Raw genomic sequence first — 22,595 nt, forward strand, 5'->3', positions numbered from 1 at the left:
GAATTTGGCCCAACCAGGAATTGATTAGTTCTTGTAGGAAGGTTAAAAGCTCCTCCAAAATATGGTCATAATCAAGAAAAACAAATACTGAACAGTGTGAGACCTGACCTTATTTTGAAAAATGGTATTTAAATACTAAACCAGTTAGAAAGAGACCTGACATTTGTATTGTTACACGAGGGTGTGCTGTATATATAAGCTGCTTAATTCCTAACCCCCTGGCTCCAAAAATGATAGATCAGCAGTTTCCCTAACTGATGGCAGAGAGAAAATAGTGCATCGGCCAAACAGATTAGCTCAAAATTAAACAAAGAGCACAGTGTAAGGGGATTTGTTCTGTCACACAGGGCAGTGTGGACTAAATGAGTATACAGTGGCTATGGCTACTGCCTTTGTGGTCTTTCGTGCCACTGAGCTATGTAATGATTCTTATTCTCTAAAAATGCCCATTAGCCAATTTGCTGCTCACTTCAAGCTGGAGGATTAGATGTTGAGTACATAGGTACCATTGTGTGTTACCCAGCAGCAGCATTAACCCTTATCGTGCTTGTGTACCAATCAACGACAGCACACTTGAGAGGAAAAAGAGATGGAGAACCACTGTGCCTGTGCATATGTACCGTAGTTAATCAAGGAGTGAAGGGTTTGTTTACTCAAGTGCTTTACTTTAGTGTAATTCTGATGTACATGTACCTTATATCCATTTTATACCATTATATACCACTGTATTTCAGAGGAAAACATGACCATTATTCCAAAAACAATATAAAGTTATTAGCTCCAGTTATTATATCCACATCGTCTGGCTGATTTGGAAAAAATTCAATTATATAATAAATATATTTCATATGTATTTATTCAATTAACATGCTGAAAGGGACTGTTGCATATAATAAGTAAAGTACTTGTTTTTTGATACTTTAATCCTGCAATAACTGATTTTTTTGGCCACATGGGGGCAGCAGCATCAAGTAGTGAACACAACTTTGAAGTATCGCGACCTTTTAAGTTGATGTGGTGACCTGTTTGCAAACAGTTGTTTATTTACACATTCAGCACACAGCAACATAAGCATTAATCTGGAGTCAGGTAAAGAATCTATGTCCAACGTTAACTTTTAACTTCAGCTTTGTTTTTGGTTTGTATCAGCTCCTGAGGGAAATATCTGGCTCTTTAGCTGCCAAATGCTCCACGAGCTTCACTGTCTTGTTGCTAATGGCGTAAACAGTTGCCTTTTTACGCATCCAACAACATTAGCATTCATTTGGGGTTGTGTTTCTGGCCACCTGGAGGATGCAAGTCAAACATTCACTCTCTTTTTCAGTCTGTTTTGCTTTAAAACAACTCAGGAGGGAAATATCAGTCTCTTTATCTGCTAAAATGCAGTACTTTGTTCACCAGCTACTAACTATGTCAGCCATTTGCCATTTGCTTTTCATGCAGCTGCTTGCCGTGTCCGAAAACCATGCAATGAGAGTGGCGAGAGTGAACCACCAGAGCTGAAACTCACTATAAAGCTCCCTCCATAAAGCAGAGGACAGCTGCCGACTCAGGTCATGTCAATGTTTTCATGTCGTCATTTAATACATCTTTAGTATAAAAATATAAATTAAAGCAACCTAAGCCAAAGTTAATTTGCAGTAGAGAATTTTCAGTCTGTGATATTCCTACATTTGAGGATCTGAGTACACTGAGCAAGTCACAGCATGAACTTCATGTTCTTGTAGTCTTTATAACATGGCAAATGTGAAAAGTGTGTTATGTCTAATTGAACTGAAGTTCATTGATCCTCAGGGGAGGGATTAAACACACGTTCCCCTGACATGCTCTCATTTAATCCACTACTGATGCCTGCTCTATTGGCTCATCACCATCTTACATGCATGCTTGTTGGCTGCCCCTGAGTGGGAGAAATTGTGTGCACTTAATAGAATGAGTATTTACTTCTTCAACATCCTGTCATTAGTTACAGTGTCAGGACAGTGTACGGCGCCTGAACTGTGCCAAACGTGAAAAGTTGATGAAGGGATTAAGTCACCAATCCACATACTTGCACAACGGCCTCCTCCCTTTTTCTCCATTTACTCTGAGCTCCCCATGGGTGAGCCAGGGGGTTATGAGCAGGGGAGCAGTGAAAGGGGTAATCTTTCACTCCTTTGCATAGCACAAAGGCTTAGCTAGAGGTAAGCTCACACTCTGCAGCAAGTAATATTAGATAGACACCCCCCACTTTAAAGGGAAAGTTGGTGATCCCTAGCTCCAACCAGCTAAATACTTTAATGAATTACATTCTCTCTGTAAATTCATTTGGACTGGTAAAGGACCTTGCATTTGGCTGCATACGCTTCAGTGTTCGAAGTCCTCTGAAGGTCTGGCAGTACCTGATTTTCAACTATATTACTGATCATTTCAGATAAAGCAACTGACAAGTTGGTGCAACAAAGAAGCTGTTACACCTTGGCACCAAAGAGAGCAACAACTGGTAAAACCACACACACTGGCAGATGTACTATTCTGTGGAGTGAAAGTTAAATCAGTGAGTACAATGTTTGGACTAATTATAGGCAATTCTGTGTTTTTTAGTCCCATGTTCAGAAACATATGGGTTGTAATGTCAAGCTCTGTGACCTCTCTCTGGTTTGGTATTGGTATATTGGGCTTTCAAGGTTTGTATGATAGAAGTGGATTACTTTCTTTACAGAAGCTAAAAAAGCATTTTTCTCTCCTGGGTTTTGTTGGTTCTTGTACTCACAATTGAGATCAGCAATCTGTGCCTACTTTTCCCTTCTCATATACTGAGCACTTGGATTAACCCTTAAACTTCCTCTGCCAGGATGGTGACCACTATTTATGATGACTTAATGCCTAGAAATGCCTAAATGCTGGGGATGATTGAGTCCTGTAATCATGACCTCGAGGGACAGGGCCTTGAACTTGACTGGGACAATATCTGGGCTAAGATATTTATCTAATCAAAAATAAAAATAGCACATCAGCTAATTCACTATACAGTAGGTTTGTATATATATGCCCTTTTATATATAACCTATGGTTTAAAGTGGCTTAGTGTCTTGATAAAATCCTGGGATTCCCAATTCCTACACAGTAAACCTTTTCTTTATTCCACAGTGACTCCACCCTCAGAGGTAACACCAGGTTAGCGCCTAGGAAAATGTAGGTTTAACTTCTGCCAAGAAAACCCTAATGTTCTCATCGTTCTCCCCTGAGCCTCCATTGATAAGAGAATGGCTTAATCCATTAGGGATACTGCTCTCATAAAAAGATCATTAGTCATTTACTGTAGAGGCTTGTGATATCCTCATTGGTTATGTTTTATACCTTCTTGCACAGATGTAATGTGCCTGTTAGACAGAATGTAAGAAGACCTACACACATATCATCTTATGTCTGCGTTTTTTTTTATTTTATTACTCTTTTTGTTATTATTCTATGTATTATTAGTAGTGGTACTGTTATTTTTTAGTTGTTGTTTTGTTTTTTTTGCAAGGCAATGGTGCTATGTATAAAGCTTAGGCTAAATACTGTTTCTATGTAGACAAATCTTTGTCTATGGTACCAAGTGTACAATGATTTTCATGTGACAAGTTCAATAAAAACTTAAAACTACAAATAAAGGAAAGTTTGTCAGATGGTCACACATCTGACAAACTTTCCTTTGAGAAAGGAGGATGAGAGGATGTACATAAACCACTACATTAGACAAGCAGAGATACAGGAATACACATGTATGCACACAAAGAACCAATACACAGCACAGAAAGTGTTTACTTTGCTTTTGATCAACATGGCATTTAAAACTATTACCAATATGAAAAAACAGATAACTGTAAACTTTAAGCTTCGGGGAAACTCAACTAAACTCTGTTTTGGGATGAACATATGCCGTATGTGTGTGTGTGTGTCACACAGTTGAGGGATGCCGTGGCCCATTTATTCACCAGCTTTGCACTTAACAGGTAGCTGCTGTGTCCAAGAGTCAGCGGGTGATGGATGGGGAGAAGAAAACAACACTCACAGGGGGGATGATGGACAGATTGAGAGAAAAGCAGGGCGGGAGTTTAGGGAAAGTTAGCCAAGGGTTAGGAGGGGGGTAAAAGAAAGAAATCCAGCAGGATGTGAGAGAAAATGAAACAAGAGAGAGGAGAGAGAGAATAATAGAACAGCGAGAAGTCAAGAAGGGGTGTTATAGCAAGCTGCGGGTGCAGTTTGCATGGCTCCACTCTGCGGGTGACTTTAATTACCTTTCAGCGTCACTGCCTCTCCTGGTCATGAGCTGCATGCTCCGATCACCCGCCTCTGATTATCAGGCCTTTGTGAGGGCCTCTACCCGCTGTCAGGCCATAATTACGTTTGCGCTGGAGAGCGTCTCAGCATGTCAAAAAGCTTACAAAGCCATTATCCAAGTGTTCTCCTTCTCTACTGGCTTGAGTTGCACGGAGCTGAGAACTCCAAGGTTAAGGCCAGTACATCCACAAATTGTTAAATAATGTTATTAGTGGGTTTGTATGTATCATTATTTGTGTTTCTTTCTGTTCTCTGAAGATAAAGACAGTTTTAAGGCTGACAGAAAGCAGAAGCAGGAGAAAAACAGGAAATGATTGCAAAAGTAAGCATGATGATTCATCATGAGACGGCAAAATCAACAGGATTGTCCAGTCACTGTGCTTCTTCTAACAAAGGCAACCACTGCCTCACACACCCAGCTTCCTCCACTGTGTAAGCAACATAGTGATGATATCATGACTAACAGCAGTGAAGGTGACAATAAAGCCACTTGTGTCTGTCCCCATGGCCACCATGAGTGGGCCATATGTACACAAGGTGTCGATCTGTCTCCCAGGAACTGCACTGTGACTCCCCAACCTTCCTCTCATCCCACCTTTTATAAATGTCTTCATCGTATTTTATTATTCAGCAGCTCACATTCTCTCTAAGATTTCCTCCTTCCCATCCTCATTCAAGTATGCCATCAGTCAGTCTCCATCTGAACTTAATGCAGTAACTTGCAGCCAATCTCCAAATTCTCATTTTCATCAGAGGTCCTGGGAAAAAAAGTTGTCTTTTCGCATCTTTTCAGATAACAACAAATTTAGGTTTTAGGATCAGAGTCATAGTCTATGGGTAACATATTACTTACCACTCTCTTTTTACTCTGAAAATCATGCCGTTTTAATCTTACTGGACCTCTCTGTATTTAATACATACTCCTGCAATGTCTGAAACATGTAGTAGGTATTCAGAGTACGGTCAGTCTATTTCCTATTGGCAGCATAGATCAGTTTCAGTTATGAGTATGAGTACGAGTTATAATTTTTATCCTTCTCTGCTACCCTTCTGGTGTACTGCACAGTTCCATCCTATTTCATTTGTATTATATATTTACCCACTGTGGTCTGTTTTTAGACAACACATGGTCAAAAATTTTCTCCAGTTTAAATGAGAGTAAGCCCAAGGTCCTCATCATCGGTCACCTGTCATTTCTCACCTGCAGCTCCAGTTCAAACTGCAGCAGTGAGACTCCTCACTGGGACCAAGAAGAGAGATCGTAGCCAGGTCAGGTACTGGTCCCCTTCACTGGATTTCTGATGGTATTCCCATCGGCCATGTGTTCAATGCTGTATAGAAAATGTTAGCATGCCAACATTAGCGTTTAGCTCAAAGCAACATTGTTCCTATTTGCAGCCTCACAGAGCAGTTAGCATGGCTGTTGATGTCTCGCTTAAATGTTTTTATAAATAAAGTGACTTGACTGTTGCTGCAGCTTAAAACCTTCCTTTGCATCGTTTTGTCTGTCGCTCTTGCTGCTCCCGAAACCCTCTCCGCCTCTGATCTCTGTTACTTCCCTTTTCCTCCATCTCCCCATCCCTCTCTCTCTCCCATGCAATCACTCTCCACTGAACCAAAAAAGGGTGAATCCGATAGCATAAAGCGAGAGCTGCAGGTGTCTATTGAAGTGTTGTCCAGCCAGGCAGACCACCTCTCAGCGTCCACATCCCACGAGCCCACCATTGCCTGCACTTGTCTGAAGGTCGCTCTCTGAGCCATCTCACACGGCTGCTCGGGGTCTCAGAGCCCCATGCTCATCATGTGGTCCAGGACCTTCCTGCTGAGCAAAATCAAAAGAGCTGGGATAGACCTTCAGTCACACCAAAGTCAAAAGATTTTCTGCTTGTTGTGCATCTGTCAAGAGCATAGCTAAGGAACATCTCTGCAGGACACAGACCAACCTGACATCCGTCTGTGTTGTTTGCCTTACCCTGCGACCTATTTCACCCGATATACCTCTAGTAAAGTTATCAAGGAACACATTTTTGAGGAGAGTGATGAATGGAGAAATACCATGGAAGAATCCTACAGAGAGAAGGAGGATCCATTATCAGCAAAGTTTTATGACACATTCCTTTGACTGAACAGAAAGCAGTGTGGAAACTCACCCAATGTAATCAGATGCTTAAAAATCTGCACTAGCTTACAACAAAATACATCACTTGTTTTATATGCCACTGGTGACCAAACTGAATTTTCCATGTGTTTAAATTCATACACAATTCACCAACTTCATGCCCTAGATACAGTGATCTTGTGTCAGATTTAGCTGACTCATAACGAGAGACGGCGGGGATGTGATGATGGACATTGACAAGGCCTCGATGTCATTCTGCAGGCCACCCCCCTAATCTAACCCTGGAAAGACAGGGTTAGACTTTCATGAAGAGTTTCGACTTTTAAGGTTTTGTATCATTTAGGTCAGACGTTGCTTGGAGGTCAGTTTCTGGCACTTTATAAAAGACAACTGCCGCTCCCTTTAGAGGAGTTTTAAAGGGGACAGAGGAGAGTGAGTCTCCTTGTGCAACTTGAGGCCACTTTACCACAGAGCAAACGCCACTGCAAGGATAAAAGGTGCAGGTCTAAGCAGAGATCTAACAGCTCTATGGGGCTGAATGGAAACGCAGAGTTGGGTGATAATTCTCTAATCTTAATCCATGGAATATGAGGAAGAGGGAAACAGGCTTTATTAATGACACTATACTCACCAAACGCTAATCATTTCTGTCTTGGCCTGTAGTCTAACTTTCACCCAAATTTCATTGCTGTCTGTTAATTACTTTCTGTTAACTGACGAGGAAATAAGACAAAAGGGAACGAAAACATAATTTCCTTGGCAGAGTTTAAACAGGAGAATTAGAAGGAAATGGTTAACTAGCTCCCAGGTTTTCACTACTTGGCTCAGCCGTCATAAAACCTGACTGGTGCTCCTCCTTATATGAAAGTCTGTATCCTGGCAACCATAGAATTGGCCTTGAAATGTGATTGGAAGTTATCCCTGGCCTGGAGCTAAAACATCTCCAGGGGTGATTTCTAAGACACAAATATGTCACATTTCAAACCACCTCTTCAGTCATACATATCCATTGTTAACAGCAATAAAACTCCAGGTCTGGTCTCCCCTGAAACACCATTCATTATACCCACAATTTACATCGCAACTGTGGTCTTCTGAAGGCACTTGGGTGGCAGATTAAACCTTCTTGTGTGTAGTGGTTATATCATCTGGAGCAAAAAGTGTCAACTGCTTTTGATTGCTGCCGTGCCTCACCGCAGCTGTGTGTCTCTTTCATGTGTTCAGCGTGTGTGTTTGCTCCCCAGCACAGCGAGCCATCAGAGGAACAAGAGTCTGTGCCCCCTGAACGGATTTCCCTGACACATGGCAAGATTTTTGTCAAGCAACTCCTAGGAGGCAGCAATGCCACCAATTACCTCAGCAGAGTCAGCCAGCCGTCTCGCCGGTTTGACAGATGACTTTGACCTCAGCAAACACGAGGACCTTCTCCTGGTTGACACATACGGCTGCTGTTGAAGGGAGAGGTTGATGGGCTGAGGTGCGGGTATGGAGGATGTGAGTCTTATTTTCTTTTTGCATCCTGTACTGTACAAGCCTCAGGCAGACAAGGACAGGTAAGTTACCTTGATGGCAGGGTTCTGTACGACCCTTGCAAATGCACCCCTCCGCAGTCTTTTCACAAACACACATACACACAGTGACATGTTTTTCCCTAATGATTGGGTTCACAACCCGCCTCCAGCTGGGCCTGAGAGCCCGGCCATACTCTTACTGAGCCGTGTGAGCCATGAATGCAGCTTCCTGTGATAAAAGACGGTGAATGCAATGACTGATTCATGCAAGATATGTCAGAGTGAGGGTGATAATAATAACATTTATTCAAAGAATTGCCGACAAACTGCCTTCTCATTATAAACTGAAATAAAAACCAAATTACAGGAACAGAAACCAGCAAGCCTCAATATCAACAAAGCTAACTATAACAGGACATTTGCTTTTTCTTCCTAACGATGTAGATGACTGAGCATCGTATTCTGTAACCCTGCAGGCCGTTTTTTGAGAAAGTAGATATGACTCCCTTTATGTGCCTCAATGAGATGGAGAGTGAATATCAAAAGCTGCATAACTGTTTAAACTATATCTTCCTACAGCAAAAAGCCTCATTGTATCTGTTTAATATCAACACTAATGCATAGTCAGTGCCAAACACACTGAGGTATGTAAGATCTAAGTAAAATGCGGACTACTTGCACTCTGCAGTGTAATTGGTACACACTTGTTTTTCAAATTGCAGCACTGCATGACTCTTCACAGTGTTATTAACATTCCCTCTGATATTACATGCTGTTAAAACACCCTTGTGTTAATAAGAATAAGGCTCTTGAGCCTTACACTCCCCACACATCTGACTCAATCCTTTGTTTTCTGTGCTGCTGTTATTATTGTAATCACGCCTCTTGAAGTACTGGATTTCCTCTGCTTTGGCTTACCCACCAGGCAAGGAGTGATGAAAATGCGATGAGTGTGAGTTCATTAGTCTGGGCTTTATACACACTATGAATACAAATAATGAGTAAATGTACCTGGATGGTATACCTCACCTCTGGTAAATATTAAAGTGAATTGGGTAACTCAGGTTCTTTGTTTTTGTTCACTTTCCAGTTGATGACCAGTTTTATGATTTCACCCTCAGTTCACTGCTGACAAAGGTTTTGCAGCAAACACAAATGCTTAAACCTTTAAATTTACATTAGAAATGCCCCCTCAGAACCTAAATAGTTAGAATACTGTAATCGTGCCTGCTGTTCTTTTCAGTTTTTCTTCACAAGAATGGAGAAAAAAACGAATTAGTGTCCTTTCAAAGCTTCTGATTTTCTGGCTGTGGTGCACAGAAGAAGTGATAGAATAAAGCATGCTGCCCCATAATGTTACTTACATTGTGTTTCAGACAATGCCCCACTAATATTTTATACTGAATGCTACGTTACTGACTTTCTTTGAATGCCTCTAAATTTGAGTTTTAGCCTATAATTTCCTCTCATCAAATACATTATTATTTCAGGAGTACCTGCAGATATTGATATTTTCTCCAAGTTAAGCCTGATTGTCAGAAACCTTTTCTCCATCATACCAGCTTTGGGTGAGTATTGTGTGTCAGGATATAAAAAGGGCTCTGCTCCTGCCTGGCAGGTCGAGGAACTGGACCACATGGTGAACACCAGAGGCACAAATCTGAAACGGTGTCTTTGTGAATTTATCCTCCACCCTCTCTCTTAACACAGTATGGTTTAAGAAATAATGAGGTTCAGCCCCCTCATCTCATCCAGTGGTGTTTGACAGAGCTTTAAATCTGCAATAACTGATTGGCCACTTGGGAGCAGTGACACAAACTGTGAACACCATACAGTTATATTATCACCTTTTGGGTTCATATGGTGAAACTGTTAGCATACGGTTGCCTATTGCACATCCAGCACATACAGAACAATATTAGCATTCATTTGGAGACGTGTCAGGAAAACCAGCAAATATATGTCCAACATTCACTCGCCTTTAGCTCTATTTTTGTCTGCAATGAACACTGAAAAAATATCTAGCTCTTAGAGGAGCTATTTGAAAGTTTTGCTATTGCTACATGGCCAACATTAGCATTAACAGCTGTTTACTCTTGTTTTGCTTCTATCTCTATCACTTCTTTTCTTGTATTGAAGTTAGCATGCTAACTAGCTAGCCCCAGTCCAGTCACACTGTCTCATCACCATCCGATATTACTATAATGATGTTACTATAGCCCCAAGGCTGCCCTCAAGAAGTAGCAATGATCAGAGAACGTATAATATGCTCAGTATAGTTGAGGGAAACTGCAGAGTCTGGTGATAATTCTCTGTTGTCACTACAAGTGATCACTTTCACATTATGCATACTCATCTAAGTTGATCCTTTTTTTTTTTATTGTAAAAATATTGATAAGAGCCGCTTTGAAGTAAAAGATCTGAATAAATGAAATTACAGACAGAAACAGAGAATTAGAGCCACAGTGGAGGTCAGAGTTCACTCACACAAGGCAAGAGAGGTGACCCAGCCAGCTGTTATCCCTACTTGCCTCATTCCTGGCATCTGGAAGCCAAACATTTATGCAAATGAGCAGCAATTATTACGAGGATGCTCATTTGCCCAAGCGCATTCCCCAGACACAACTGGAAATCAACAAAGCGAGAGCCAAGGGGTTTAAACAGGAGAGGGTAAAATTTCATGAATACTGATGTGTCATGTAACATGCCGGCTGACCTCCCTGCAGTCAAAACCAGTGGAGTCACTTCTCTCTTTTGGCAAAGCTGTTAGTGAGAGCACCTCGACTGCCTGTAGAATCATTAGCAGAGGAAACTCAGCATGCTGACACTATCTGAACAAATGGCCTCTCTGTAGAGACAGGTAAGGCAAAGCCCTTAACTATGTGGAGAGAGATGAGACTGCTAGACTCCTGAAGCTGATGAAGTCACAGGGGGTGTCCAAGTCCCAGCTGATTACCAAGCCTAACAATTCAAATTCACTTCTTGCTGCACGGCATCAGTCTCCAGCCCTGGATCATCTCAGTTTCCCTGAACCCCGACCTCAGCGGCTTAAGTAAGAAATGAAAACCAAAGCTCAGCTTCTGAGAGTGATTGACTGCTGTCCTGCTCTGATTTCACAATGAAAATGATGTGTGACACGCATTTGGATCAACACCTTGGTCCCCAGATCTCCAGACAGATGGCATGTGCCAGTTAGAGCGTGCCCTCAGCTGTCTGCAGCAGCCCGGCAGAGAGGAGCCATCACTCGCCATCTACCCGTCTACTATACTCCGTCCACCATCAAAATTATATGACCAATATGCTCCGTTTCAGCCGGGGCTCAGGAGAATATGCAATTATGGCCTATTTGCATCATGTGCTCTTCCAATCCAATAAAACCGAATGTCTGAAGAACAGGGTAATATTTGCATAACAAGCTTAGAAAACACACAAAGACCACATTTTAGAAGAACAATTTCTTCTAAGAGGGTGCTCTGCCTTATATCTAAAACTTAAGCAGTATAAACAAATATTCATCATCATTTTTGAAAATGGCCAAAAGCCAGATGATGTAACTAGAGAGACGTGGTACACTTGAGTGAACTCTGAAAATTACCTTTTGTTTGAAAATAACTGTGAGCAAGCAGATGACAGTCATTACAAAGTCTCACATGCATTCATAACTAATATGAAAATTGGCAATGTGGTGCAGCACAATTTTCTGGGCTTTCAAGAGCATTGCTTTTTGAACAAGTAATTGCTCAGGCAGCCTCATGAAAGTTGCTGTTAATTTGTTTGTTAAGGGTGAAATCGTGGCTGCAATGAGGAGGAGAGGCAGAATGCAAATCGATTTTGGAGTACCTCCTTCCTGCTTGTTACCCCGTCTTGTAAACTTTCCTTTACTTTTGAACGGCCTCTGAAGAGTCTAAAGAAGGCTAATTATTTTAGACAGTGGAACAGCTGTGGTCAGGCGGGAGTTAAACCAACACAGCCTGTGCAGAGGCTGCCACATAATCAGGATGTAAATGCAGGGGTGCTGCCAGGGCAGCGGAGTTCCACTGTAATATGTCCCCTAGATCTGGCAGACATACAAACACATTACATATTTACATATAATTCACACAGTGTTAAATATGTTTGGCCCCCTGTGTTCTGATCTTAGAGATTTTTATGTGTAAACAGGACAGGGACAGCACACTCACTGCACCTTCACTTAACATAGTCTGGAATTTATGCAAAACATCAGTTAATGAGTCAGAGCTTTGATTCATCTTAGGTGTTATTCTGCGCCGGCAGGATATACATTTTTCAGTTTAGATTTGACGCTTACACTGGATGAGCTCATACTTAGATGTTAGTAAAAGAATTACCAACCATGACTATTTGTGTGGCACAATTTTACACATGGCTACACAGAACTAAGGAGACACTTTGAGTCAATTGAATTTGCAAACAAGGATAATTAGAAACAAGGTAAATAAAATACATCAGCACTCACCAACTTGGAGCAACTGCAAAGTCATTAAACCATAAATAGGAAATTACTGCCAAATTAAATATAGCTTCCCAGATGTTCCGATAGGAGCTGCTAATTGAATTGATAAAGGGACAAGTCTGGTGCAATTAAAAAATCATTAGATTCATTCGTACTAAAGAGTTCGGCTAATTTGTTGTGGTGTTCTGCCCTTTCAGATCTGATCCCTACCTGCATATACAGCTGTGTATACAGATAAGAGAGCGATAAGAAGAAACTGTTGGGCCACCGCGTCCTTTGAGTCATACGCTCTGCCCTTGTGTCCTCCAATTTAGCAGCTTAATGGTGCGTTAGAAGAGAAGAGAAAAGCCTTTACTGTTGGGTTACAGTATGTAAATTTGCTTTTGATTTCCAAGCCTCATCTCAGGCAGTAAAGTGGCTTTCGAGTCTTCCAAAACATGAATAAATATGGCTGCTCAAAGACATAACATGTGATTCTGATGCATCAGACTGTAAACATTTTTCCAAAAGCTTGATATAAACATGCCTTTATTAGCTTGTGTTTACTAAGCTGATGCAAATGACCGCAAATTATTTAAAACAACTCAGTTTCTATGATTGGTAGTCCTATCAACTCAAAATGACCAGCTCAAAGCACCACTGCCAGTGGAAGCTGCCATGGAGGGATAAACAAAGCCTGGCCAAACAATGACACCACCTGCCTCTTCTGCGTTTCAAGCCACTCAGCTGTTGCCACTCAACTGTGGACCTCAAAGGAAAGACCACTGCTCCAGGCTACACTGTGGGCAAAACACCCAGGCAGCCTTCCTAATCATAAGAACTGTAAAAATTGAGAAGGAGAACTGAATCTGAAAAAAAAAACTGGTGTCAAAACCAGCTCACTGGTAAAAATGTATTGCAAATATTGCAATGAATCAGTCATGACAGATTTTTTTGTATCTTCAAAGCGAGACACATGTAGCTCTTGAAAGAGAATCAGCTTCTTCCTCTCACAAATGAAAAGCCGAATTTATGAGCAATAAACGCACAGTTGATCAGTTCAATACACTCAGTGGTTTCACTGCCACATACTGGCTTGGTCTGGTTTGTCCATTAGCTTATGATGGCTGAATTGACCTAATGTTAGCAAAGTTAAATATTGCTGTTTAACTGACATTACAGATGACATGCAGACAAGACAATGTGAATTAATGTGTGTTACAATTCATTACTATTAAGAAGATATTAAGAGTTGAATGCATTGAGATCAACAGTGGGTGGCACTGATACCTTTTATGCAATATTTCAATTTCTTTTCAAATTTCCAGTATTTCAGGTTCTTTAGACCCAAATTGAAAATGGAAATGTGCTCATAGTCTTGCTTTAAAATGTAGTTAGGATCCATCTCAAAACGACCACCTCACAATTTTCTTATTATTCACCATGTCACTTATGAATCATTAAGTTTTGCTGCATTCCAGTGATTTATGATGAATGCTGTTCATGGGCACCGGCGTTTCTCCTTTCCAAGTGTTTTGTGTCAACCTATCAGGAGAAGCCTGACATCACAGTATCTTAATTGTCGTCTGAGCACTGAGGAGTTTTTCTGGCAGGAATCTAACACACAAAGAAAGGCTGTGTTGCTATTGTGGTTGGCTGTTAGTCACCCCTGTCATAGTAGTCAGCCAACCTTTTCCCTTCATCCTCTCTCTTTGTCCAGACAGGTCATGCCACCAAGAGAGCGGGACTTGAATATGAAAACATTTACAAGTATTTGAATGAGCAGATGCAGCTTTTAATGAGCTTAGTCACACTTGTTTTTTTGTTACAAAAGAGCCCCAGGGTTTGTGCCCTAAATTGAAGCTTTTGTTGTTGTTTTTTGTTTTTAGAAGTATGAGTTTGTGTAAGTGTGTGTGTACTTGTATTTATGCAGGTTGCTTTTCCCTGTAGTTGGAAAAGAATTAATCTCTTATTAGATGCTGCAGTGATTCAACACACTCATTTTTCTATTGACTTTTTTATTTTTAAAGCCGATGTGGTATTTTGCCAGCTGAGGTGCAGTTATGTAGATTTATAACATATCTTTCGTTTTATAGTGATTAAAAAAAAAAAAACAAAAAACTATAGTGTAATCTTGTTAGTTTTAGCATTCATTACATTTTTTCGTTATCATTAAAGGAATGGGAAATAATCTTACTTGATTTTTTGCCAGATGTTAGATGAGTTTTAATGAATTAATGAAACTGAGTGCTGGTGGGCATTTTTTTGTTGGACTACTGGGCCAGACTAGCTGCATCAACATTAAATGTTCTGTAAACGATTGTCGCTGCAACTGGATGTCACACTAAACCACAAGCTTCTCAGACCAAAACAAATACTTCAGGGGCCACAACTCCAACCTGTCCACAATCCACCCCCCTTCACCTTCTCAGTTAGTGAGTTGTTACAAAGCCCGGTGAAAGCAGCCACTAAACACACAACCAGAAGCACAACTGAATAAAGTTACTCTGTGTACAGAAGACCCAATAAAAAAAAGCCCATGCTAGCATTGCTGTGATATGCTCCCAAGCAAAGCTGCCTGTAAGCCAGCTAGTGATAGCAACATAAACAAATTCGTAACAAGCCTTTTAGTAACAGCAAGTTAGTAAATGTTATCATGCCTACTATAACCCGTCACCAATGAAAACAGGCATGAAACGTTATGTAGCCATGAAGGTACTTACACATTGAAGAAAAGCCAGTTCCGAGTCAATCTGGAGCTCTTTAGCCGCTTGTAGGGTTCTCCATCTTGGTAAAGCCAGACCAGTACTGGCTCCATGGTTGGACAGGGAAAGAAATTCTGTCTTGTACTTATCCTTTTCCGCTGGGACCAGGCTGCACGACACTAACGGAGCCAGTAAAGACACCAAAGGAGCCATATAAACTATAAAAACTTTATGGATGTTTTGATGGGACATCTCCCAACTGGGATTTGAGCCAGTTGTCCTCATGGCCAGTCTGCTTGTGCTCTAGTCTTATCACTTTTTTGTTGTAGTCCTTTTTAACAGAAAACGTGGTTTCTTCCATGGAGGAAATTCTGTAAGGTTGTTTTCACCTGAACCCTGCTTACTGCACTGTGCCATCTTGTGTGTGGGCAGTTTCTGTGTCTTCGTAAATGGAGGGAGGGACTGACACTATCATGCACTCATTGCCACACCTGATACCAAAACAAAGAACAGAGAAGCTCACATTACAACACATGTAGAGGGAGTGTGACGTTGCTCTCTGCTCAGGATGCCATTACAATATATTTACATAGAAAACAGTTGTTTGCTGCTATATTATTGTTTAAATATTATCTTGTTTACAGAACTGTCAACTGACTCAACATAGAAAACACCAGTAGCATATCTTAATTGTGATTGGGCCCAGTGTAAATGTTTCTTGTGCCCCCCCCAAAGAAATAAGCTGTAGCTGCGCGTTATCCAACTTATTAGAGGTAACATTTATGTAGCTCTAAATTTAAATCTCTGATCCCACTCCATAAACAGAAACCTGTACTCACCCATTAGAAGTTCATCCGCCAGGCCTTGCGCTCAGCAAAGTCATTAACAACACCGTTGTTCTGTTCTCTGATGAGAGTGTAGCACATCCAGCTAACGTTAGCCTCTGGTTGCACGTCAACAATTTCAACTTTCGATGAACTCGAAGCATGTTGAGTAAAAAAACGTATCTAATGTTGTCAGTTCAGCTGTAAACTCCTCCTGTTCTCCTCTCTTCTTTCTCTTCTGAGCGCCAGTTGTTTGTTTGTGCTTCTTTAACATTATGTTGCGAACTGAATCGTCCATTTGCTGAAGAATTTAATTCTTGCTGAAAGCTTACAAATAAAATTGACATCCATTCACACAATTATCAGAAATGACAGGGAGAAAGCTCCAAAACAGGGTTTTTTAAACCTCTGTTTATGACTGTTCATGTGAATCCACTTATCTGCATGTGCAGTACAGATGGGAAGCACACCGTTTCAAAACCATGAAAACACAGCTTGTTAAAATGCACTGACCACCAAACACTATAAGGTAAAAGTCTCTTTTAGTCTATTACATTTCAGCCACAGTGCGACATGAATACAGTTGTTTTGTTCTCTTATGAAGAAATCCATTTCATCAGTTCATCAGCATCCGATGGGAACAAAATCTACACAGCAGCAGCGGCAGGCTGAGATACCTGGAGGCAAGCACTGGCAGTTGATTATAATTGGGTTGCCTCTGCTATGTCCAGGCTTTCACATCCCATCAAGAGGAATGGCCTTGCAGACAGTTAATGCTGGATGACTGCTGCTTCACTGTAAGTGTAGTCAGACTCTATACTACACATGGAACGCTCTGTATATAAATAAAATAACCTCAGTGATATTAATTTGGAGGTCGTACAGCTGATCCCATCACGCCATTCCAGCATGTAGCAAGAGGCAGGGAAACATCCAGGATATGTCCATCACAGAGACAATGATGTCACTCACATATTCATATCTATGACCAATTCAGCCAACTATCTGTGAGGTCACTTACACATCTCAGGAAGTTTAGAGTAAGTTAAGTTTATTTTAAAATGCACTTTACTATATCAAATGTTATGACGTGCTCCCCAGGTCAGCATGAGACCAATAACCAAACTAAGAACACAAACACAGAGAACAGCAATGAAAGGCTTGTCTGTACGAGACGGTTTTCAGATTATATTTAAAACTGTTTACACTTCTGACTGACCTGATATCTAGGAAGGCTGTTCTGGAGCTTACGCCAACACAGTGAAACAAGGTTTCAAGTTTGAGTTTTGACTGAGCCACAGCGAGAAAGTCCTGGTCAGATGACCTCCAGCTTGAAGAGTCCCAGGTTAAGAGTTCATTAATGTGGTAGTTCCCAACCTAGGGATTGACGCCACCTCCCCAAGATAAATGTGTGGGGTCAGAAGATCTCTAAAAATGTCTGTCTTACGGAGAGATTTTTCCCATTTTGAGATTGATATGATTTAATTATGGGCAGAATGAACTAATCAGATTAAGTTTTTTAAAACAGTGTTAATATTAAAGTGTAAGACAAAATTATTTAATTCTTTTTTCCCCTCAAGCCTCCAAATGAAACAGTCTGAGAAGGGAGACTGCTCACAGTTCATCTCCACACTCAAACAAGGCACCTTCTCCTCAGATTCTGCTCAGATTCTGCCAAACCTCTCAAGAACCAAGACCTGTAACCCCACTGCACCTCACATACAGGATGTTCCCAAATTTACTTCCATGAGAATATTACTCCTTCACAACTACAGCTGTAACATCTGTGCAGCTGCACTCCTGTCTTGTTAAACGACTCTGTATTCAACATAACATTGTTTAATACACTCAGGAAAGGCTGAGTTAACAAAACCCAATGGAGGCTTGACCATGTCCTAATGTGATCACAGTGCTGCGAAGGACATCAAAGCAACTTCTGTGAAAAGCAGCACATGGTGTCTAAAGAAGCCAGTTATCTACAAATGTGGTTAAATTGTAGCAAATGCAGCACACTTTGTCTCTTCGTTCCCTGTGGTAATTACGAGGGAATATTCATACCTTTGACAGATGGTTACAGATGATTTCAAGTTAAATAGTCCAGTAATTTAAACAATAGGTGAAACAGCTACAGCAGGGGTCACCAACAGGTGGCTCGCGAGCCACCAAATAATTGTTTGTCAAATGAGTTACGCTGTCAAGCTTGTTTGCTACATCGGATATGCTGTGGGCAACATGCAGCGAGAGCAACTCTTCTGGAGAACAGAACAGATACAAACGAAACTTTTCCAAGAAACCAGAGACATGTTGCCATGGATTAAGTGAATTAAGCTGTGAGCTTCAACTTGAGCTGTAACTTTTTTGTTTGTTTACATTTTGGCAAATTAAGTGTACTGAATTTGCTATTTTAAGTTCCTGTTTGTTATGCACCAGTGGATGTACTGACAACTATCACTGAGTTTCTGACTAGGGAGCTTCTTTTTCTCTGACTGTTATGCAGATTTATGGATGTTTGTCTGCAATGGTGTTATGATGTCTGTGTTCAGGTTTGACTGAATCATGACTCAGATTTTTACTGATATGATGTTTGATGTGAGTTTCAGATGCTCTTGGTACAAAATGTAAGCTTTGGATATTGATATTTGATGACTTGTTAAAGTATTTTATTCACTGGATTTGTTTTGGAGTTCAGTTTGCCTGTTTTGATATGACATGCAAATAAATGTAACCAGTTAAGACATGAATAGCTCTCCACTTCTTTTAATTTTGTCAAAGTAGCTCTCAGAGTAAAAAAAGGTGGAAGACCCCTGAGCGACAGGTGGTAGGCTGTATACTGTATCCTCATTCTGTTGCATGGAACAATTCAGTGCACACAGTGCGGTTGTTCCGCATTAAGAGCTGCAATCTTTGATTGAAAAATTCCTGAAACACAAAGGAGCAGACAAAGAGATGTGGGGGATGTGAGTCTACCACACCACAGTTGTGTGGGTGAAGGTGAGGTGAACATGTTTGTATGATTGTTGTAGGCTAGTACAACTAAAACTAGATAAAGTTATCACTGCCATCATCAAGGCACAGTGCGTGTTCTTGCTATTGATGCAGAAAGTTGTGTCATCTGTTATGACAACACTGAGGCTGTAAAAAAGGCTGTTTCAACTGAATGCAGTAATGTTGCCCTTATCTGGATGCTGATGGCATGGCCCCAAGAAGGAATTCTGGATCCACTGAATGAATATTGCTTTAGCTTTTTGCTTTTTGCTAATTTGTAATCCTAATGCAATTTTTGTGTGCACTTTCCAGCTGTTGGCTCCTGGAATCAACACAGTCTTTCACCCAACTAGTCACGGTGCTGCCTGCAGGAATTAAGGCTTCATTTTCACAGAGAGTTGATTGATGAGGAAGCAGGTGTTATACATTTTGATAGTCTGTACTAGTTCAAGGTAGATTAGCCCTGCAGCGCAGGTTGCCATGGTGACACCCCGGTTAAAAGTCAGCCAAATTTGTGAGACCATAACCAAAAGTTCTCACAACAACCCATACATAAACCATAAATCATGCAGTACCACTTTCTAATATAATGCTTTATAAAGGTTGCAAATGATGCCTTTATTAATGGGTAATCAATTATTTACTAATGATTTATAGATAACATATAAGCTGTTTATAAGAACATAACTAACAGGTGGTTGAGATGTTGTGAGGATTTTTTTTTTTCTTTCTAGATGGTGATAAAAAAGCAAGTCCAGCTCCCTTTAACTTAGCGCTCCTAAATTTGCCATGACCTCAATAACCTCAATACAACGACCTCTGCAGCCACTTTTCAGATAAGCAGTCATTCAGACCAATCACTCGCAGGGATCTTTCACAATTGGGAAACACAAAAATTGCATCATTAATGGCTTATAAAGCATTAGTAGATGATTTATTCACATAAAGGAGACTTATTAGAAATCTTGCTTTGTAAGGCAGTGTACTGGCTGGATCGTCACCCTCATAGAAGTCTAAAAACTTCTTTGGTTATAGTCAAAAAGTCTATAAACCATTCACTTTACAGCAACAGGGACTTTTTTCGAAACATAAAATTTTGGGTAAAATCATGCAAATGAAATAATGAATATTTCAGCTATTTATGTGAAAAAAAAAACCACTTAGGCTTCTATTTTCAAATAATGACACGCTAAAACAGACTTTGAACTATGACCAACTATTGACCGTAAGGTGAAATACAAATCTAATTTTATCTGTTTTGACTACAGTTAAGAAAATGCTTCTTCTGCAACAAGTCAAACATTTAAACCCAGCAAGTTATACTGACGCGTCAAAAACTCTTTGATATCAGACACTGGTGTGTTCAAGGAGTTAGGAACCTTAATGCATGTAAATAAGACAATATGACAGAAGACTCAGTTTTAAAAGAGACAGTGATTCATGGTTTACTTGGACTTTAGGTACATTTCACACAGACTTTGATCAGTGTAACACAGAGCAGCTCCACAACATTTTCTTCAAATGTGCTGGTGTGACAATTTACCCTCCAAAGGCAGAAAGAATCCTTCATGTATTCAGCTGTGACACTTTTCTGTCTGGGTGAGCTGAGGGATGAAGGTAAACCACACGGGGATCAAATAACAGGACACACTGTGAATAAAGACACCTTCACTCTACAAACAGAATCGTGGCATTTAAAGACATATGTGTAAAGCTTTTATAAAACTACATTCTGTGTGTGTGTGTGTGTGTGTGTGACAAACAAGCCCATCAATTAATTCGACCAATTTAATTTCTTTCAGAACAAAATTAAATTCATAATTGCTAAGGCCATTCAGCGTCAGAGGATGTTGAGAATTGTGGCTTTAAGGCATTAACATTGTCATAACGCATGAAAACATGGACCGAAATGCTCAATTAAAAAGACAATATTCAGGTAGAACTGATGGCATGTGATCCAATTAAAACCAAAATGAAGGAGTGCAGGCTTGCTATAGCTGTAAGCAGGGTGTAACAGTTGGTGTTTGGTAGAGGCTACTCTACTTGCAAAGCAAATTATATTTTGGAGAGCATCAGAGAGGCATCAGTCAGCGCCCGGCTCACTTTTTGTCTCCTCCACGCTGTTGAAATGAGTGGCCAGCTCCCGCAACACGGCTGTCCTGCCCAGGTGATCGTTCCTCCTCTTCTCCATGATCATGTCCTCCAAGCTCTGAAACTCCAACACGTGTGAATGTTTGTCCGACATCGATATTTTCAGCCTGTACGGCTGTTTGCCTATCCGTATCTCCCCACCCATTTTGAACTCCCTCTTGCCGAACCTGCACCAGGCTGCGAAGCACTCGGAGTTCCTCCAGCTCAGCTCCCGGTCCTTTAAGCCCACCTGCTCCATCGCGTTCTGCACCACCATGTCCGCACCGAGCGCTTTAAACTTGTACAGGTCGTTCACGATCCTGCACCTCCTTCCTTGACTTGCGTCTGTCAGAAAGCTGTTTTTCACCTCGGCTCTGTGCAGGTGCACCACCTGGAAGTCCCCCACGTACACCGCCCAGTGCGGGTACTGTCCCGTAGCCACAAACTCCACCAGGTCACCTGCTTTGCATTTGTTCAGTAGATTTTCCGGGGAGTAAACCTCCAGGTTGGTGGACTTGACGCTCTTCTCGTAAATGCATTCATCCCTGTTGTACACGGCGCACTCCACCTCGTCGCGCCGGTCGTATTGTTTCTCTTCCTGATTCGGGTCTTTTTCTGTGCCGTCGACCGCACAGCCGTCCTCCAGCTCGTCGTCATCGTTGGAAAATATGTAAGAGACGCCGATCCGTGGTCCGTCCTCCGTGTCCACGCCGTTCGGGTCCACTGTGGGAACTTCTGCGTAACTTAAATGTGACAGCTTGTCCATCTGGTTCCCCATGCCGCTGCTCACCTGGTAGCAGCCTGTGTAATACGATCTGATGCCGAGAGCTGTTACCGGTCGCCAAACATCACTACCATCTGCCACAAACCCTCACAGCTTAAAACTTCCGTGGCCCTGCCGCCCCCGGACAGGGTTTTTTTTTATCCAAATTACGCATAAGAATATCCCCGTGGTGATTGCTGGCAAAACCTGTCAGTGCCCCATCAACAAGTGTGGAGTTGGGAGGAGAATACAAACTGGTTTCAAATTCAGCCTGTACAAATATCCTCAGGTGTATCCTCGTAGGCTCACCGGCCGTTCCCCTGCGTAAAGTTCCGTCCCCCTGCTGTCACACAGAAAACAAAGACAGTTCAAATCCAGACACAGGTCTGTTCGCGTGTTTGTCTACCCCGCAGATAAACCACATGTCCGCTGTGGTGACGGCGCTCAGTCTGCGCTCAGTGCAGCAGAGATCCGGTGAACTGAGGGCAGATCTGTGGCTCGGCATCAGCAGCGACTCTCCGGCTACACACACGGCTCCGCTTTTAAAGCGGAAGTGCGCGTAATTTTCATCGCTGCACCTTTAATGTCTGCACCACATCGCCAGGAAAAGGAAGCTTGAAAGCTTGTTTGAACGGCTCAAGGGTCTTGTTTTGTCTGAACAGTTCTGATCAGACATCTTTTTTTTATTTGATACTCGGACTGAGTTTAATTATAATAAAGAAAATATACAAGTAGGCTACTTCCATACTGTAATAGCCTACTGCAATAAAAGTTATTTATTTATTTATTTATTCATTTTA

At 41.3% G+C, this 22,595-nt stretch overlaps 1 protein-coding gene across 1 annotated transcript; it reads right to left on the bottom strand.

Moving 5' to 3' along the window:
• Window positions 1–19,489: 19,489 nt before the first annotated feature.
• lratd2a (LRAT domain containing 2a) lies at window positions 19,490–22,353 on the bottom strand. Its single transcript, XM_071500876.1, has 2 exons — window positions 21,006–22,353; window positions 19,490–20,506 (listed from the first exon to the last, which is right to left on the bottom strand). Exons 1-2 carry the CDS (start codon window positions 21,808–21,810, stop codon window positions 20,469–20,471), a joined length of 843 nt encoding a protein of 280 aa, XP_071356977.1. The 5' UTR covers window positions 21,811–22,353; the 3' UTR covers window positions 19,490–20,468.
• Between the last annotated feature and the right edge of the window lie 242 nt (window positions 22,354–22,595).

The sequence above is a fragment of the Trachinotus anak genome, unplaced genomic scaffold (genome assembly GCF_046630095.1).
Source record: "Trachinotus anak isolate AG129_WGS33_773 ecotype Australia unplaced genomic scaffold, CSIRO_AGI_Tana_v1 ptg000016l, whole genome shotgun sequence".
NCBI classification, from domain to species: domain Eukaryota; kingdom Metazoa; phylum Chordata; class Actinopteri; order Carangiformes; family Carangidae; genus Trachinotus; species Trachinotus anak.